The sequence below is a fragment of the Hoplias malabaricus genome, chromosome 1 (genome assembly GCF_029633855.1).
Source record: "Hoplias malabaricus isolate fHopMal1 chromosome 1, fHopMal1.hap1, whole genome shotgun sequence".
NCBI lineage: Eukaryota > Metazoa > Chordata > Actinopteri > Characiformes > Erythrinidae > Hoplias > Hoplias malabaricus.
The window spans coordinates 67064523-67084310 of NC_089800.1; the positions used below are offsets into that span (position 1 = coordinate 67064523).

At 36.6% G+C, this 19788-nt stretch overlaps 1 protein-coding gene across 1 annotated transcript in view; it reads left to right on the forward strand.

Annotated features, from left to right (window-relative positions):
• Positions 1–19788, forward strand: part of lck (LCK proto-oncogene, Src family tyrosine kinase) — a 31730-nt gene that overhangs the window by 1053 nt on the left and 10889 nt on the right. The window contains exons 2-9 of the mRNA XM_066671426.1: positions 3180–3286; positions 7415–7481; positions 8601–8691; positions 10404–10505; positions 14108–14211; positions 14439–14588; positions 15421–15573; positions 18201–18380. Of these exons, the coding sequence (XP_066527523.1) occupies positions 3185–3286; positions 7415–7481; positions 8601–8691; positions 10404–10505; positions 14108–14211; positions 14439–14588; positions 15421–15573; positions 18201–18380 (949 nt within the window). The 5' untranslated portion in view covers positions 3180–3184. The remainder of the gene's footprint in view (positions 1–3179; positions 3287–7414; positions 7482–8600; positions 8692–10403; positions 10506–14107; positions 14212–14438; positions 14589–15420; positions 15574–18200; positions 18381–19788) is intronic.

The window sequence follows — 19788 nt, forward strand, 5'->3', positions numbered from 1 at the left end:
ATATTAAAAATCCTTTCTCTTTTGGATGATTTCAGAGAGCAGCAAAATTCAAAGTTTGAAAAATACTGATGTGAAAATCTAAACCAAAGTTGGCTTTAAATATAAATAAACAAGTAAGCAACATTTTCGCCTTGCCCTTCATTTACTGTCCACACAGGCAATACTACACTACATCATTTTACAGAAAAAATGTAATAAAATAATAATAATCTTTTTATTTTACATCATCTGAATATAGCTGTTGACCTTTACATTAAAAAAAACTTTAAAGATGAACAGAACAAAGGAAATGCTCCAAAATGGACTGGTATAAAATCCTATTGCATTCATTTGCCTTTAATTTAAGAACAATTTCCCATTCTCCTGATAAGATTTTTGGAGTTTTGGACTTTTGGAGATTTTTAAAATTTCTATTTGTTTTTTTCGGACTACATTTTTTTTTTAGTGTCAGAAGCTGACTGACAACATTTTAAGGCATGTACCGGAAAATTCAACATTACTCTGTCTATAATTTAAGAAGACTGAGTCTCTTATCGAATATTCTAGATCTAGATTCTAGTGTTCTTACAGAAGTTTTGATAAATCATATGAAAACTAATGTGCCACCATCTGGGTTTCTGTAGATGTGTTGCTGTAATATTAATAGATCTGGGTCAGGGAGTGGTAGCCAAGGTCATCACCCTACAAGCCATCGGAGTTCCGCTTTGACATCTTTAAGCCTGTAACATTCATGCCGCATGCCTAACTCAGTAATGTTTGTGTTGTGAGTGAGCGACTGCCCAGGGGATTAACTTTTAGCTGCTTTAGGCCTTTGGGGTAAATGCTTTCACGTTTCAATGCAGAAGCATATGTGTTGAATGACAAATCAATATTAAAGCTGATAAACGTGTGGCCCTGGATACTTCAGTTAGTCACTATATTTTATAAGATCTTTCATTATCATTTTAATATTCCAAATGTTTATTGGTGTGCAAGCATGCCTTATTTCACTGACAAAAATACAGTTTTATCATTTTTTGAAAACAAACTGAAAAAATGTTCTCTACAAAGACATTCACTTGTCAATACGGAATATAGTTTCCCATGTAACTCATGATGCAATTACTCAATTATTCAGTCTTGAAAACCACTTTTATCATTTTCAACATTTGACTGACAACGTGAGGCTAATTCCTGTAATGGTTTAGGAAAATATGGTTTGATTTGGGAATCTCGACTGTTAATCTGCTCATGAAGCCAGTCCACTTCATTTCCGATCTGTTGTTTTCTCAGATTTATAGATATCTCTCCTTATAATTCAGGTTTCTCAAAACATGTTCATATGTGTTAGTGTAAAATAAGACAGTAAGACTTTATAAAGACTCGTGAGCCTCCACTGTACTGGTACAGAACAGTAGGGTACAGTTCAGCTCTGCTTTGCTTCATATTTTATAATAGAAAGAGACACAAGTAAATAAAGGCAGCATTCAGTTCTTGGTACCCAGTGTGAGGAGTAAACACAAAGATCTTCCGTGAAAATTACATTGTATCCAACCAACAGAACCTGATTTACAAAATTCTTTTATGCCATATGCTCTGAGCCTATACTTTTGTTTTGACAGAAAATTCAGTGACATTTTGAGATGTCAAGTGATTATCAAGCAGCTTTTAAAAACCAAAACCACAAAATCCCCATTTAAAATAAACACAAACAAACCCTTATTATTCACAATGTAATTAAATTTTGGCACTTCAAATATTTATTGCTGAGCTGCAGCGGGTTTTTTGTTGTTATATCTAAAGATACTCAATAAGGGATGGGCCTTGCTGAAGCTTGACGGAAACTTTTGACTCTGGTAGATGTCCTGCTTTGTTTTTGTGTGGATTCTCAGTTTCACTCATGTCAACTTGCTCCCTGAGTTCTGGAAGGTCAGGATTTTCCTGACCCAGCTGTTAAGATTCTCACGAGTTTAGGGCCCTCAATAAAACAGATGGATTTCCAATCTCACACACTAACGTCCATACTGAACTACAGTTACTGACCATGGTATATAAATGTATACAGTGATATACAAGGAGAAAAAAAAAAAAAATATATATATATATATATATATATATATATATATAACTGCGTATATCTCTACAGTGGATCATTTCAGCCAACCACTCTGAAACCACACTTAACAACTGTACTATGGGACTATGCAAATTTATTAAAAACTTTCTCTTTAACACATTACCCACAGTGTTAATCAGCCTAGAATAAATTTAGAGGATTGCCCTCAATCTGAAGTCTGACCCCATTTACTAAACGATCAGCCACAATCCTGATCCCCTCTAACGGGCATTTGGTAATGTCATGTAGAAAATATTGGCCTCCTCTGGTTAAATTATCTGGTTTTCGAAAATGTAAATTATTAAACATGTCCTCTATAGAGTACATGCTTCTTCAAATGTTAATACGGATTTAATCATAATGTGGCAAAAGGCCATGTGTTTGCTACTCACACTGGGCATCAAAAATTCAATGGTATTCTTATGGAATTCTCCTAATAATCTTAATCACTGCTTATGTCCCTGCATATAATTTTGCCTACATCAATGGACAAAGGCATGTAACACACAGTATCCAAATAGATCCAGTATGTAAAGGATCTTAATTATTAAGGCAAGTCATACTATTAACAACAAGATGTTGAGACGTAATGCTTACCTTTGTTAATGGCTATTTATATTTGAGTAACATGGTATATCCTTTGTTATTTCCTGATATATTAAGCATTAATGTATGTATTAATTCACTAAGAGGCGATCATTAATGACGTATTAATATATGCTTATTTTTGCACCATTATTGTAAAGTATTACCGAATTTTCTTTAATGTTAATTTAAAAAAATATAAATCTAAACAATCTGGACATTCTGAGTTCATGTTGTAAGACATTCCTTTTCCAAATTTCCAATACTGTGTGCTAAACTTTGCAGGAAAATCCCATGTTTAATTTCCCTACAGATGAATAAGCGGTGCTCAGACTTTTGCTCACACTTGTATATAAGGCACCAAACAATCTCAGTGATGGTATTTTCAGAGCTTCCTTTAGTTAAACAAGGGAAACTTGGGGGCAAATATAATGCTCCAAAACATTTGGGCAGTGGTTTGGGAAACCACTGAAAAGTTTATTTTGTTCTTCATTCTCAGGCACCATGGGGAACTGTTCATCTTACGATTCTGATGATGGATTCTCCTATCACCCAGATGATGAAATCTGCGAACACTGCAACTGCCCAATTCCTCCGGGCAATCAGGTGAGCGGACATGGATCCTGTGCCCAAACATACATTCAGTCAGGTGCTAAAGGTAAACCGATATATATATATATATATATATGTGGGGATGGTAGTAAAAAGACTAGTATTCAACAGCTACATAAATACATAAGTATATGTAATTTTAAAAAAAAACAATGATGCAATGTTTCTGTTAATTTTTTAAAAATTCTTTCTTAAAAAAATGAATTGTACAAACAGCAGATCAATTGGATTTTTATTGAATAATTGCTTGAGAATGAGATGCAATTTTGGCTGTATCCACTGCACAACACAACGCAACCACACCGTGCCCTCACCCTGGTTCCTGCCCCCCGAACCCACCGTATCCACTACAGACTGAAACACAGGCTGATGTAGTATATGTTTATAAGTGTAGCTATAGAGTTTGTAGAATGTAAAATACATTACAAGTGGTTAACACATTTGCTCTGCATTCAGTCTTGACTCCATACAGACTTGATACAGTTGTGGTGTAACAATGCATCATTGCAGTATCAAGAAACGCAATTTTATAAGACAATGTAATCCAATTATATTCAGAGTAGTTTTGTAGTGTACTTATTAGTTCATTCATTCATCATGAAATTATCTGAAATAATGGAATACACACACTACATATACTGTCCATGTTAATAAACAACCTATATAGATGTATGCAAATTTCAGTGCTTATCGTAAGTAGAGAATGTACATTCTGCTGCTGTGGTCTGGCTTTGGAGCTGGAGGGAAGAGAAGAAAAGACAGGTTACATATCTCAGTAAAGGGGAGCGGAAGAGGGGTGATGTTGAAAAAAAAAATGACATCTTCACAAAGCCATTGTTAGTGAAACAAGAGACGAGAGATGAAGCCACATTTATTTCACACAATACACATCCTGCTTCTTTGGGGATTTCTGCACATGAAGAAGATGAAGTGGTGAAAAACTACGTCTTTACCACCTTAAGAGAAAACAAAAGCATTTAAACAAATTTCCATTCCCCATCATCTAAGATATGTTGGGTGTCTTAAGTCTGCACCTGTAATTTTGTACTGTAGCTATAAGGGTAATGTAAAGGAAGCTAATAATAAATTGCTTATGTGGTTTCTGACACCATTTGACATATGTCTAGCTGTAAACATAGTGAAATAGCATTGTTGAAACAGTAGCAGCACCCATCTTGTAGCCTGAAATGTGTTCAGTATTTCACTCAATCTAAAATCTACAAGCACTAGGAGCTCATTTTAAAATAAATATATTCTACCATTTCCCACCATTTAACACAATTCCGATGACTTAATGAAACTTGTTTGAAATGCTTTGGATCAAAACAAGGATCAAACACCACAGCAGCGGTCTCTCCCTGTCTAAACAGCCCTGTTCAGAACGACTGATTTCCAGTTCAGCGCGAGAGGGCAGAAGCTCTGGATATTAGCCATTTTCACTCAGTTCTCTTTTTCTTCTTGTATCAGTGTTACTTATTTCTCCACACTCGTACTGTTGGTTTTGTTCTGTTTAACCTTGTCTCTGTGCTATCACATCAACATGGGTCCAGATCTGTGATTGGAGAGACTAAGTGGAGGAGGCAGGACAACTCTAATTTGCCTGCTCTCTTTGCAAGAAGCAGGACAAAATCACAACAGCTTGTTTTAGCTCATGTTTTCTGACTGAGGAAGATGACAGAATGTGTTGTCTTCTAAAAACTTCAATTTCTGTTGGTTTGTTCATTCTAAACTTTGAAATTTGAAGAAACATTAGGAAAACAATGTTCATAATGTCCACTGTAGTGGAACAGTTTGTTTGAGGGGAAAAGTTGACTGTAGTTTGTATGTGGCTGAAGGTTAATTGTAAATTTAACAAGTTACAAGTTTTTTTTACAAGTGTGTAAATTTTTATTCACAGTTTGAATTACCACAGAAACAAAATTTAAAGTTGTTTTATAGCACTTTTGTAATGCAGTTAGCCTTAAGCCTTGCTAATATACACCTTTAAAGCAAGAAAAGAGCAATATCCTCATCTAAGTTCATGCTTTTCAATGTTTGGAGTTCTTTCTGTTGTCTAAAAAATTCCAGAAGCCTCCGCCATGAGCAGATAAAGAGAGAAAACCTAGCATACCGGACCGAGACACTGGGGTTTCATAAACACATTAGACTGGATTTGAGCACGCAAACAGACTGGAGAGATAGCAAATAGTGAGGAAACATCATCTGAATTTTATTAAAAGTGTTTTAGTGCCTTTAAATGACTAATGAATGAGCACCAGTTAAATTAGGAGAGCTTTAGATACTATAAAATTTCTAATAGTAATGTGTGCACACTGCTCAATTTGTTTAGTAGTTGGCATTTTATTGTGATGTATTTATATCAGGGCACATACTTATATCATTCCTATACTCTGAGCAGCTCAAAATGTGGTTGGAATGTGTTACATAATCAATAGGAATGCCGTTTTCGTCTTTGCACTCATTGGAATTGTGATTTCCTCAGCTAAACTGAGGTCTCTATTAGATTACACCATAAAAGAGAACACTTTCGGTAGCGGAACCAACATTAGAAGTGACCGACGGCTCATAAACAGACCACATGGCCACATAAGGGAAGATTGTTACATTGTTGTGAAAACACAGATACCTTTTGGTTTTTGTGTTGTTTAATATTAACAGCAGTTCATAGCTCTTTGTGGAAATTAAGCTTGGGTCTCAGGGTCTGTTCGTCGTTAAAGCCCCTGGAAACACATTTTCATAAATTGAAGAGTTTTTTAATAGAATTCTGCATTTTGGTTTAATGTGAAGCATACCGCAAAGTTTAAATAGAAATCAGAACAATATATTGTTAATGTATTACCATGGCAACAAACACAGTTTTGAGACAGAGATGTGTAAGCTTTTTATTTTGAACTTCTGGAGCCAGTGCGGGCAGCAAAACGAGCTCTGGTTTTACTCAGTGAGAGGTTCGAAACAAGCGTCGGTTTGATTTAATTTTCAGGTCAAGCATGAGATTGGTCAGGGTAAAAGTTGGTAAGCTTCACCTGTTTTAGGACCGCCCATTTTACATTGAGGGAAGAGCAATACTAGTAAAACCGAGCAGACATTGATTAGACTTTGGGAATTATGAAAAATTATTTGTGCATTTACATTGTAGGTTCTGGGGAGACAGGTTATCTTAACTATAAAAAAAACCTCAGATTTAGTTTCCAATGGTGAAGATATAAACTGAGTCATTGAGTGTGTTTTGGCGTAAGATGATTAACTGCGCAAAAACTTTTTGACTCAGTCTTATTTATAGTGGCAGTGATAGGAACCAGACACCAACATGGCTACTCAAATATAGGCATTTTATTCCTAATGCAAAAACACCAGTGAACCTGTATGTGTCTTCAGAATTTTGCCTAAAAACACCCTGCATGTGCCTTTCTACCAAGCTTGGAATTTTGGAAATATTTTAGGCCAAACCTTTCTAAAATTATCACACAATATTTCAAGCAGCGTGTTCATGACCGTTTAATGTATATTTTCTGCCGAAAGCTTGTAGTGATAGAGGTCTGGTTTCATACAACATCAGTGTATAATTCTGACTGTGTAAGTTGGTCTACTTTCTCCAGAACACACCATGTTGACATGAAACACTCTCAGTGACTTTGTTTACACTTATATCAAGCAAAAATGTTGGAAAATGGCTGGAGTTCCCCTTTAAAATTTATTAGACTGATAATAGGAGGGAGTTCATGAGTGGTTCATGAGGGTTTTTAGAATTCTCTGATTGTGTTGAAAGAAAACTTGGCTTTGAACAGTGATGCCAAGGCCATGGCAGATACACTATGCACAGATTAAAACGATAGGGAGATTAATGCAGAGATTATCCCCTCCATTACTGCATGTCATGTTGAAACTGAGATCCGACATGCATTAGTTTCTTCACACAAAGCTTCAAAAAGCTCTGTGGTTTGGATGAATAACTCCAATTCTTCTGGTTTTTACTACAGAACTATGAGTTTTTACTGCAGAAACCCTCACACATCAAAAGCACACAGTTCTTATATTGGGTGATTAATTTATTCCTTTAATGACTAGTTCTTCCATGTCACATTTGCTGACTGTATTCTCTTTTTCTGTCTTTCTTCTTTGCAGATGTCTTTTGATTCCAAATTTCCATTCAACTCCAACTACACGCCTCCCCCAACCTCCCCTTTACCAGGTGAGACACAGCTGATCTCAAAACATACATATATTTTGAATTTCTATTACATCTGGATTATATGTTTCCCACAGGCATGTATTATGTATCCCCAACAAACTTCATGATCTACATTATGTATTCCTAACATAAGATATATATATATCTTACCTATTTGGATAATATACTTTCATACCTACTTTATACTCCATATATATATATATATATACTGCCAAAATTATTTATTCCTTACGCATAAAAAGCATAACATTTATATGGTTATGCATAATCCAGATGTGTTAGGAATCTATAACAGAGTTATATATATCGTTGCTGTCCAACACGTATCTCCCAAAATAGTAACTTTACTGGAGAAGGAAAAACTTAACTTTCAAAGTCAATGGCAAAAGACTTAATTCCAAGTAATTTTGGAGAATTTCTATTGGTCCATTCTCCATGAAATTTCCACACGATGATGTAGTAAAATAAAAAGCTTCAGAAATCTATGTACATACTAGAAACATGTTTTAATTGGACAATAACAGTATATAAAGTCTTTGTGATATGTCGGGAATAAGTAGCAGATGTATATTGATATACATAATCCAGATGTGTTAGGAGTATATGTTTATTGAGTAAATGATCCAGTTTATGAATACATACTCCATTCTCTCATCCCCACTGACCATAAAGGAGAACTTTGTACCTGTTCTCCAATGGTCAGGACACCTACAGGACTTCTGTGGTAGACCAGCAGAACACACACTAACACACTACTGCCACATCAGTGTCACTGCAGCACTGAGAATGATCCACCCCCCAAATCATACCTGGTGGTCCTGGGGATTGGGGCCTGACCATTGAATATTGGGGTGAAAAGTGAGAGACAAAGCATGCAGAACAAAAATGAATGATAGTCTGTAGAAGAACAGAGTTCTCCTGTATGGTCAGTGGAGCTAAGAGATAGGAGAGTGGGTGCAGAAACCAGGAAGTAGTCATACTCTTATGACTGATCACTAAATATACATATTATAAGTGTACATGAAGTAATTAGTCCAGATGAAGCTTGATTGTTTTGTTTTAGTGAGATCCATCTGTATAAGATATTGTTCTTTAAAGGTGATACTATCTTTATGACAGATAACTTGGTGGTGGCTTTGTACAGCTACAGTCCATGTCACAGTGATGACCTGGGCTTTGAGAAAGGAGAGAAGATGAAAGTTCTCACAGAGTAAGTTACTCTCAACTCTGTTTAAGTGGACAGTGTTTGGTGCTTTTTAAACATTGTAATTAACTCTCCCAGACATTATATTTTATAATTCCATAATCATTTAGCCAGTACAACAGAAAGAACAGGGGTTTCAGCTGTAATACTGACATGCAAATAAATAGCATATTTAAATGAAAAATAATGACCAAATATGAGTAAAATGTAATACATTTATATGTAATTAATAAAAAAATTTCCTTCAAATTGGGCTGCAAATTCAGAACACTGTAGTGTTATCTGTCCCCTTCCCCCTCCTTCCCAAACTTGAAGCTCATGCAGATAGCCAGGTTGAGCACTGAACCTACACCAACGAGTGCAACACAACTGTTCCAGTAATTTGGACCTTCATAGATAAAAACAATGTGCCGTAATCAATCTATATACACAGAAAAGTGTTTATCATAATATATCTACCTACACTAGGAAAAGCCAAAAAGGTGAATGAGCTGCCAACGTTTTTCTGTCTATATTTACCGGCTTCGTATTTGACTTTCCATTATTACCTTCAAAGTGTCGCTAGAAGAGGCTGATGTTATCTTCCTTATTGATTTGTCCTTTCCATCTTAAATGTCATATTAGAAGGCAGACATTTGCTTCGTTGTTTGCAATTTTTGTATTTAAACCACTGGTTTCACCTCATGTGTGTCAGTTTACGAGGCCAATATTGGTGTTATTCACCAGCATTAATTTTCTGTTTCACTTTAAATAGGTGACTGTTAAAGTCTAAAAATATTATTAAAACACAGCTTTTATTCCTCACTCATTTCTTTTAAAACACACAAACCAGAGTTTTTGATGAAATGTTTACCTGTTCAGAAGGAAATTAGCCAACCCCAGTTAGCCAGCGAATCTGTCTTGTAGTCCTGCTGTGTTCTAAGATTTCAAGTGCATTGTCAGTATTTATTAAATTTGTACTTGATGGAGTATTTTTGAAGGATGCAGAATCTATCCATCCATCCATTATCTGTAACTGCTTATCCAATTTAGGGTCGCGGGGGGTCCAGAGCCTACCTGGAATCATCGGGCGCAAGGCGGGAATACACCCTGGAGGGGACGCCAGTCCTTCACAGGGCAACACAGACACACACACATTCACTCACACACTCACACCTACGGACACTTTTGAGTCGCCAATCCACCTGCAACGTGTGTTTTTGGACTGTGGGAGGAAACCGGAGCACCCGGAGGAAACCCACGCGGACACGGGGAGAACACACCAACTCCTCACAGACAGTCACCCGGAGCTGGAATCGAACCCACAACCTCCAGGCCCCTGGAGCTGTGTGACACTACCTGCTGCGCCACCGTGCCGCCCGATGCAGAATCTAATATTATCTCTATTCGCTTACTTGCTTCCATGGCAGCAGCTCGCCGTGTTTGTCTGCTATTGTGTTTCATACCTGGCAGCCCAGGTTGTTGAAACTTCACTGGTATTGGACAGTGGGAGCACAGGCCAAAAAACAGACAAAGTTCTGCTCTGGAAAAGACACTGAAGAACATATTGGTTGCTTATTAGGGTCTTTCGAGATTAAGGAAACATGCAAAGTTAAAGAACTTTTCTTGAAACAGATAGTTTCAAGTTTATTTACTGTACACCTGGATTAAGTATGTGTTATTGATTGATTGATTATTAGATGTGTTCTGTCCGTAACTCTTCAGTTTTTCTTCCTCAGAGATGACCCTGAGTGGTACATGGCAGAGTCTCTGTCCACAGGACAGAAGGGATATATCCCACGCAACTTTGTGGCCAAACTCAACAGCATGGAAACAGAACCGTGAGTAAAACATATACACTTACACACACACTCTGGGTGGTAGAATGACCCAGGATCTCGTGCGATGCACATAAATAGAAGTGAAACATAACAAAGGAACACCCATTGGCACAAATTTTGTGGTGGTTATTTTAATTAAAATCAAAAGTCACCTCACATGCACGCGTGTGCACACACACACGCGCGTACACACACAAACACACACACACATGCACACACTCATGCAAAAATACACACACCCACCCAGCCACACACACAAGTACATACACACACCCAGACCATCTTCCTGCAACAGCAACAACTGCAACCAAAGAAAAAAGCCACCACCACAGCACACCTCAGGAGTCCTAAAAACTCGCCGCATTGACATGCTGAACATCTGCCTGTCCACACTCCTTTAAAATAAACAAGTGAAGTTAAGCAATAATTTTACAATTAATGAAAATTAAAAAGTATTTCAAAAAGTATTTACATAATAATTTAATAATAATACAAAAAAAAAAGGAAACAGACAAAGATCAGATATGTGATGAATGCATGTGTGACATAAGAGCAGAGATGAAAATCATATTTATAGTATATTACAGTGTGATTTGTCAAATTTTCCAAATATACACTAGAACGGAATGGAGTGTGTATATTGTGGTAGTTTTTATTCAGTCCTGATACACTGTCCAGCTAGCAGTGTCTAGTAGAATATCACAGTAGCACTTTAAAACATGTACATTCATTAATCATGACTTATATTTAAGCATTACTTAATGGTTACATAGTGCCTCATTTATTTAAAAAGTTCTCAGAGTAATGATAGAGTAAGAATTTTAATTAAGGCGTAATACATTCTTACTTTCTTAAATGAATGCTTTAGTAAACATGCATTGATAAATTTCTCTGTTATCACACAGCTCTAAGCCAAAGTTGGGGGCCCTAGTTAGCAGTCAATCAGCAGAGCAGGAACGGAACTTGGGGGTGCTTCAAAACCCCCGTCATTGAGAAATACCCTGGGAAAACCTCTCTATAGCCGTGGGCTTTTGAAGGCCTTCCCTCACTGATAGTGGGAGGAAATTAAGGCCCCACAGTGATGGAAAATGTGTGACATAAATGCTTACATGACCTCACTGAATCAGAAAGTGGATTGTAATAGAAACCTAATAACTGTGCACTTTAAGATAGAAAAAAATGAATTTTCATGATATTTGAACTAGAATCTCTCAATTGTGGTCAAACACAAAGCTTGGACTTTCAAAAAAGCTCCCAGCTGAGACAATAAAACATCCATATTCTCACTTCCACAATTTCACAAGTGGTAAATGTGTAGATTAAGCCAGGCACAAGAAAAACATGCAGCTGTTTGTGGGTTTCTGTGTGTGTGCGTGTACACACACACACACACAGAGAGAGAGAGAGAGAGAGAGAGAGAGAGAGAGAGAGAGAGAGAGAGAGAGAGAGAGAGAGAGAGAGAGAGATGGTAAAGCTGAGATCTAGTTTTTAATCTATCGTTTAATCTCATATGATAGATTAAATATGTCTTTTTTTTTTTTACAACAAATAACACCCAACATTAGAATAATTATTCCAATAAGTGTGATATTGTGTGAATATGTTAGTTTAACTTTTTCCAAATCTCTCCTCATTGCAGTCCATATTATTTGAGGTTATCTTCCAATACCTAGTTTTATTGGTTAATAAATAATTATTTTAAATAATGAGTGCTGTTGATTTAACAAATTCATGCGATCAAGGAGCATCTCACACACACCTACTAATTCTTAAATTTCTTATTTGTTATATATATATATATATATATTGTATTTACTGTTATTGCATATAACCTTATACAAGAACAACACTTACTTAAAAGGCATTAGTTTAAATATATATAATTACATTAGGTGCCTAAGACTTCTGCACAGTACTGTATATAAACTATAAGCCTTGTGCACAGTGGTTCTGGGTAGGTTCCAGACCCACCTTGAACCTGAAATGGATGTATGGATGTGTGGACAATGAATGTATTAATGACTAAAACTATAAGGCCATAAAGGACATACAGGGTAATTACACTATTTAAATTGTATTGCATTACATCACCACGCTCGGTGTCAAAAGTGGCCAAGCTGCATGTAAAAGCCACAGCAAAAGGACTGTGAAGCAATGAAACTGTTATCTGATGTGATGGAGCTTTGGGATGACTTGGAGTTGTGTTTGCTCTTGTGGTTGCCATCCCATCCTCATAACATAATCAAATCTAAAGCATTTCTGGAAGAGTAGATGCTATAATAATACTAATATTATTAATAAATTATGCATAGCAATTTAAACCACAGAAACAGGCCCACCACCCCACTACTAGTTTAACGATTAGATCTACTTTGACATAACACAATCTGGTGTGCAAATAACACAGGTGTTGTAATCAAGCTGTAAAAAATACAGCACATCTGACTCCCATCATCAGATGATATACTGTACATGGCCCTACATTTGCGCCACATTCAATATGATACAATTATTTTTATTACCAGAAATGAGCACACCATTGTTAGTGAATAGTTTTATGTTTCCTCACGATATGAAAAATCTAATTGCTTTGTGGTCCCTGAATGAATTTGGAATCCCGGGGCAGACATTTGACATATGTTTACTGCAGTAACACTGATACATCCAGGCCACTATGTGTCAGCATGTGTCAATAACGTGTTTTATGACGTGAATATCAATTTAATTAGTTTGAAAGGTGCTATATAAATAAAGATTGATTGATTGAATAAGATTCACCGTAGAAAATGAGCGTTCACTTAAATGAGATGGTTTCAGCAAGTTTCAACTGATGAAGGGAAGACACCTCTTGAACATGAAACTCAGCTGGCAAAACAAAACAAGGTCTATATGACAACATTTGTAAATAAAAACACTAGGCACAAGACAATAGGAGGAAACTGTCAACAACTGCAGGTGTTTTATAACAGAAGTTTTTCCGTTGTATGAAGTATTATGGAAGAGGTGAGTTATGAATGGCAGCTGTGCCTACGCCTTCGCTCAGCTCTAACGTCAACCTCAGAAACCAAAGTAAATCTTTTGTTTCCTTGGTTCCTTTTTTTTTAATTACTAAATTTATTTTTTATTGCATTTTGGTTTTCTGTCATTGTGGGGAATATTAATTATCATTTTTTTGTCAAATACTAGACATGGCTTTAAGAACACACTCGCATTCATGTGCATGCGTATTTAAATGGAAGTTTAAATTATTACACAACTAATTAAGCGTAAAAACTATAAAAGAAGTTAACATTGACACAGTACTCAAAAATCATGGAGACCTGTCCATCCAACATTTCTTCTAAAATGTAAAGTTCTTCTTTGAATGCTTTACCTCAGATATAGTGGAACATTTCTGTGAGGATTTGATGGCACTCAGGTACACAATATTGGATAGTCGCCACAAACACCACTCACAAATGGAGTTCCAATAAATCTGAAAAAACAGTTCTGTCTATACTCCTCCATCTGACACTTGGCATTGAGAATGGTAACCTTAAGCACATGAAAGGAGCCCTGTTTGCTAATTTTAGAAGGTACATGTAATTGGTTTTGTGTTCCAGCTGGTTCTTTAAGAACCTCTCCAGAAATGACGCCATGAGGCATCTACTGGCCCCTGGAAACACACAAGGCTCCTTCCTGATCCGAGAGAGTGAGACTAATCCAGGTAAAAGAGAAGCCAGTTAACTGAACTGAAAACCTTGACATGTTTATCATCTCTTGAATCTTTGTTTCAGCAGTTCTCACTGGTATAGTGTGTTTGCCTGCGTCAGGAATTGCACCCCAGTGTGCCACATGCAGAGCAGCTGTGCTTGCCTCTTCATTAACCAACATTATCATGTGGCCTCCGGTTTAAGATTCTCTGGTTTAAACTGTAGCTCTTTGGTTTTACAGGAAGCTTCTCTCTTTCTGTGAGAGATCTGGACCACACGCAGGGTGATGTCATCAAGCACTACAGAATCCGCAACCTGGACGCCGGTGGCTTCTACATCACCAACAAAATCTCCTTCGACTCTCTGTCTGAGCTGGTCAGGCATTACTCAAGTACGTAAAAATACACAATGCATATGTTAAACATTGAGCTATTGTTCTGACCACATGTTCTTAATTTTAGCCAGAACTATAACAGCTAGCCTCACCTAACACATAGAAGTAGAGCCAATGTCATCACTTAGTTGTTTATTTATATTTTCTTAGACGTTTGTGGTGTAAAGGGCACCTTAAAAGTTTGATTTGTAAATGGGGACATACTATAACTCTTTTTCCCCAAGTTACCACAAGTTCCCTGTGTTCTTAAGGTTTGTGACATGCTTTTGTCAAAATACCAAATGAATATGTCATATATTATTTTTACTTTTATTGCAGTATAAACAATTTTTACTTGTGGAAATGTTCCATTTTTGAAAAATTAAATGGTTTCCACAATTGGTATGAACCAAAACTACAAACAAACTAACTAAATAAATAAATACACAGACATAAGTATTTAAATGAAATTATTATAATAACAGGGGAAATATAAATGTACGTATGGGTACATTTCCCATATGATATGTGTACTTTTACTAAACTTGAAATGCAGAACATGCCATTTGACAAGTGACATTGAAATGGCACGCACACACACACAGCTTTACTGGGTAATGTACATCTGATATCTGCCTTATCATACAAACTTCAGTCATAAAAGAAGCGAAACTATTCTTTCAGTTTCCCGTCATTTTCTGGCTGAATACTGAAGGTGTTAATGTACAGTAAATATCCTGACTCTATAGCATTTCCTCCAAAAACTAAACTCTTTCCATGACTGTTTTCTCTTATCCTCCTCCTCCTCCTCCTCCTCTCACTCATTCTTTTGCTCTCTCTCTCTCTGAAGGAGATGCTGATGGACTGTGTACTCGACTTGTAAAGCCATGTCAGACGAGGATGCCTCAAAAGCCATGGTGGCAGGATGAGTGGGAAGTGCCCAGAGAGTCACTCAAACTTGAGAGGAGACTGGGCCAGGGCCAGTTTGGAGAGGTGTGGATGGGTAAGTATTGTCCTTGTAAAAAATGTTGCACCTTAAAAATATGACATAAAATTATTTCTCTCCATTTATGTATTGTTTTCTATTATATTTAATTATTATAAATATTATTATTATTATTATTCAATTATTATAAATTGAATATATATATATATATATATATATATATATATATATATATTCTGTGAAACCTGTCCAGTTAGGAAGCAACACTGTGAATAAATTTCACCTGCTGTTGTGCAAATGGAACAGGCAACAGGTAGCAACGAGAGGCAATTAGCAAGACAAACCCTATGAAGGAGTGGTTCTGCAGGTGGTGACCACAGATAATTTCTCTATTCTCATCCTTTCTCATGCTTTCTGGCTGATGTTTTGGTCATTTTGCAATTTGCAGACCTCCATGGGATAATAATTTTGATTTACATTGATCATTTTTATGTTATTTTGTTCTCAACGCATTCCACTATGTAACAAATAAAAATTTCAGCTGGAACATTTGATTAATTGAGATTTAGGATGTGTTCCCTTTATATATATATATATAGCTTAATTTGCTACAAAAATATGGAATTTGTCAGGGTATCCTTGACACAAAACCATGGACAGGAAGCACCATGCACCACAAGCCAAAATGTGCTGCTTAAAACTTAGTCTTAATCTGACTCCTGGGTGACTGTCTTTGGGTATAATCTTGTTAGGGATAGTAGCTGGTTAATTTAATAATAGAATGTGTGTCTGTAGGCATCTGTGTGATTTATTTTAGTTATGAAATATGAACTAACTCTATGGGTGTTTGAAAAAGCCAGACTAGTCAGAAGTGAGTCAATCAAAAACAAGCTCTGGCCTGAACTTCCTCTTTAACCACAATGCTACACTCAGCACTGACAGCACCTAGAAACAAGGAGGGTAGTTCTTGAAACTGTGGGATTTCTCAGAAGGCTTGAAAGTGGAAAACCAATGTTCCTTATTCAATGAATATCTCAACTGATTCATTATGGACGCACATTATACACTATAATCTACATAAAAATTTGTATGAAATGATAGGGTCAATAATGTAACAGCCTACAGTCACAATGCCCCAGTCCAAGTGTTGGTTAAATGTGTATAAAGCTTCTTAGAGGTTAGCGGTAAAGCAGTTAGACTACATCCACTGGAATGATTTTGCACTATGCAAGAACTTTGAAAGTGGTCAGAATGTCATTTGCAATCCAGAAATATACATTAAAGGGGGTGTTTATGTTTATGGGAAAACACATTTCTCTCTGGTTGTTTACATTAAGAAGCTCAGTGTCTTTAAATGTGGAACAGTGTGGGGGAGGGGAAAAATGCTGTTTATATGTGGCTGAAGTTGAACTTGTCTAAGTTTTTATTCACTGTTTGAATTACCACAGAGACTCTTTTGTAACTTGAGTTGTTTAGTTTTTTAGCAATTTCAGTAATACAGTTAGCCATCTCCCAAATTTGGAGATGTTTCCACCTTAAGTGATTTGAAACAGCAAATATAAGTCAGTTTTATCCACTTATGGAGCAGTATTAGAGCAATATCCTCATCTTGGTTCATGCTTTTCAACATTTGGAGTTCTCTCCGTTCCCTAAAATAACTCCAGATGCCCCTGCCATGAGCAGAGAAAGAAAAAAAAACTAGCATACCAGACAGAACCAGTGTGTATTTTTACCCATTTACAGACACTAGGGCTTTGTAAACACATTAGCCCGGATTCCAGCATGCAAACAAAGTGGAGATCTAGCAAATGCTGTGGAAACTCTCCTGAAATCTGCTGGATTTAATATAAAGTATTGTTTATTACAATCATAAATGTCACTTTTAAATATCACTTCCTGAGTTAAAATGCTTCGATACTGTTTCTTTCTCTCTATCTCTCTGTATGTGTGTGTGTATGTGTTTTTGTTGGGGGTGGGGGTTGTGCTGATTCTGCAGTTTCCAACTATGGGTTTCATGAAAGAAATCTGATTACACAACATTACTTTGAAGTTTTAATCAAAGCAAGTTTTTATATAAGTTCAATCTTTAGCTTTAGTTCTTTATATTGAGAGTCCAGATTCATTCTGGGTGTATTTCCTGTTCATGTTTGTGGCATTTGTGTATTATAATTATTCTGACCAGATCATTTCATTCTTTTTATTAATACTCTTTCCTTAGGCAGTGCTAGACAGGAAGTTTTAGTGTTGTATTAAAGTCAAAACTGATGATATCACTTGCTTACATAAGTATTTTGGCTTGGATGGGACATTTTTCACACACTTCACATCATTTTTACACAGAGCTGCTATTTATTCAGCATATTTTTGCTATGACACAAGCTTAATCAAAGATTAACACTAATATAGAATGTTTTTATACAATTTTACAACAAGTCACTATTACTACATCTTTGCAACTCCACATGCTTGGAGGAGAATACTAAGTGCAGTCAAACCCACTCAGAGAATGTAAGGGCCACACTACACTGGACTTCTGGCCTCAGATGGCTAAGGCATCATCAAGCCCAAAATTTCTTTTTTTTGGCATTCCATAAAAAAGGCACTGAAGTGCAGCCTTCAGACTGATGGCTCAAAAGGCTACATCCCTGCTTCAGTATAACAGCAGCCCTTTTTTCTCTCCCTAGGCCTGTACAATAACAGCCGAAGAGTCGCCATTAAGAGTCTGAAGCCAGGCACTATGTCCATCGAGGCCTTCCTGGCTGAAGCAAACCTGATGAAGACTCTGCAGCACCCTCGCCTCGTCCGTCTGTTTGCCGTGGTCACACAGGAGCCCATCTATATTATCACTGAGTACATGGAGAAAGGTGAGAGATAACTACCATGTTTGAAAGAACATTAACAGCTTAGTTTACATTAAGTTTGTAGTTTTACATTACACTTATGGTTACAGCATTTTTCATACTATTTTTATCATGTTACAGATGGAGGTGATTGTATTATTTGGAGTCTTGCCCAAGGATTTATTATTCATTCATTCAATATAGGATGCTATATTGATGCAAATACAAAGCCCAAAGTTGTTTATTAACCTCAGAATATTACATATAATGAAACCAATTCTATTTCAAAAAGTGTGTAGAGAACCACTGACTCTGATCAGAAATGCTCATTTGACTCAGAGGCAGAACAATGTATTCTGTTCACTTGGTCACTTCATGGCTGCAGGACACTATGTTTGTGTACCTGGCAAGTTTGGACTGTAATTTGATTGGATAGAGGGCGGTATCTCAAGCTGAAACTCCAGTAGAGCTCCACTCCAAACCCGGCACTTCTGAAAGAGGATATATTGGCCTCACTTTTTCCTTAATCTATGATCACACACCCTGGACATTTTATGACTGAGAATAGTAAATATATTACTGATTGCTCCTTTAAACGGCAATGGATGGACCTTAAGGTAGATGATTTCATTGATTATAATGGGTGTCTATAATCGTTTGGATATTCAATGCAGTTTGTTGATAAGTGGACATCAAACAACAATGAGCTATCTAGCATTAACGTAGTCAACACTGGGTGTATAGACTGAACTCTGGGTAGGTTCCACTATTGAAAGCAATTTTGAGCTGGTCTAGATCATACTTGTCTGGCATTTAATATGGAGGGGGATGGTGCTGATTATGCTGTATTTCTGACACATACTCACACACACCTCACACCACACACCTACCTTTTCGAGAAACGAAAACAAGCTATCTGATTCTTTTTTTCCTCAGGCCTGGGCGTCCCTTGTTCTACCTATTTGATCCTAAAAAGAAAAAAGTCTTAGCAGCCTTAAATGGGATGATTATCTCTGAAAATTGGTACATTAGGGCAATCAACACCTAAACAAAACAAACATCACTATAAAGGCATGTTTGTTGACATCTCATCCATAACTGTGTTAAAGGTTTTAAGGCAGTCTTGAGTATCCTGACTCAGTAACTGCTTGGAAATGTAGTTATTGGCTGCATACCGAGAACAGGTCATTTGAAAAGTTTAAATCCCACACTTGTGTAATCTAACAATGGATGCCTCCAACTCACCAGTGCATTGTCTGCTCCTCTTATTCTAAACTTTCAATACTGATTATTGATCAAAACTGATTACAGAAAATTCCCTTTCTATTAGAGGTGTGGACCAACGATCAGCCTATACTTGACTAATATGAAACAAAAAGCTTTATATTAAGATGCTAACCATTTTTTGCAACAAATTGCAGCAGTTGGTATG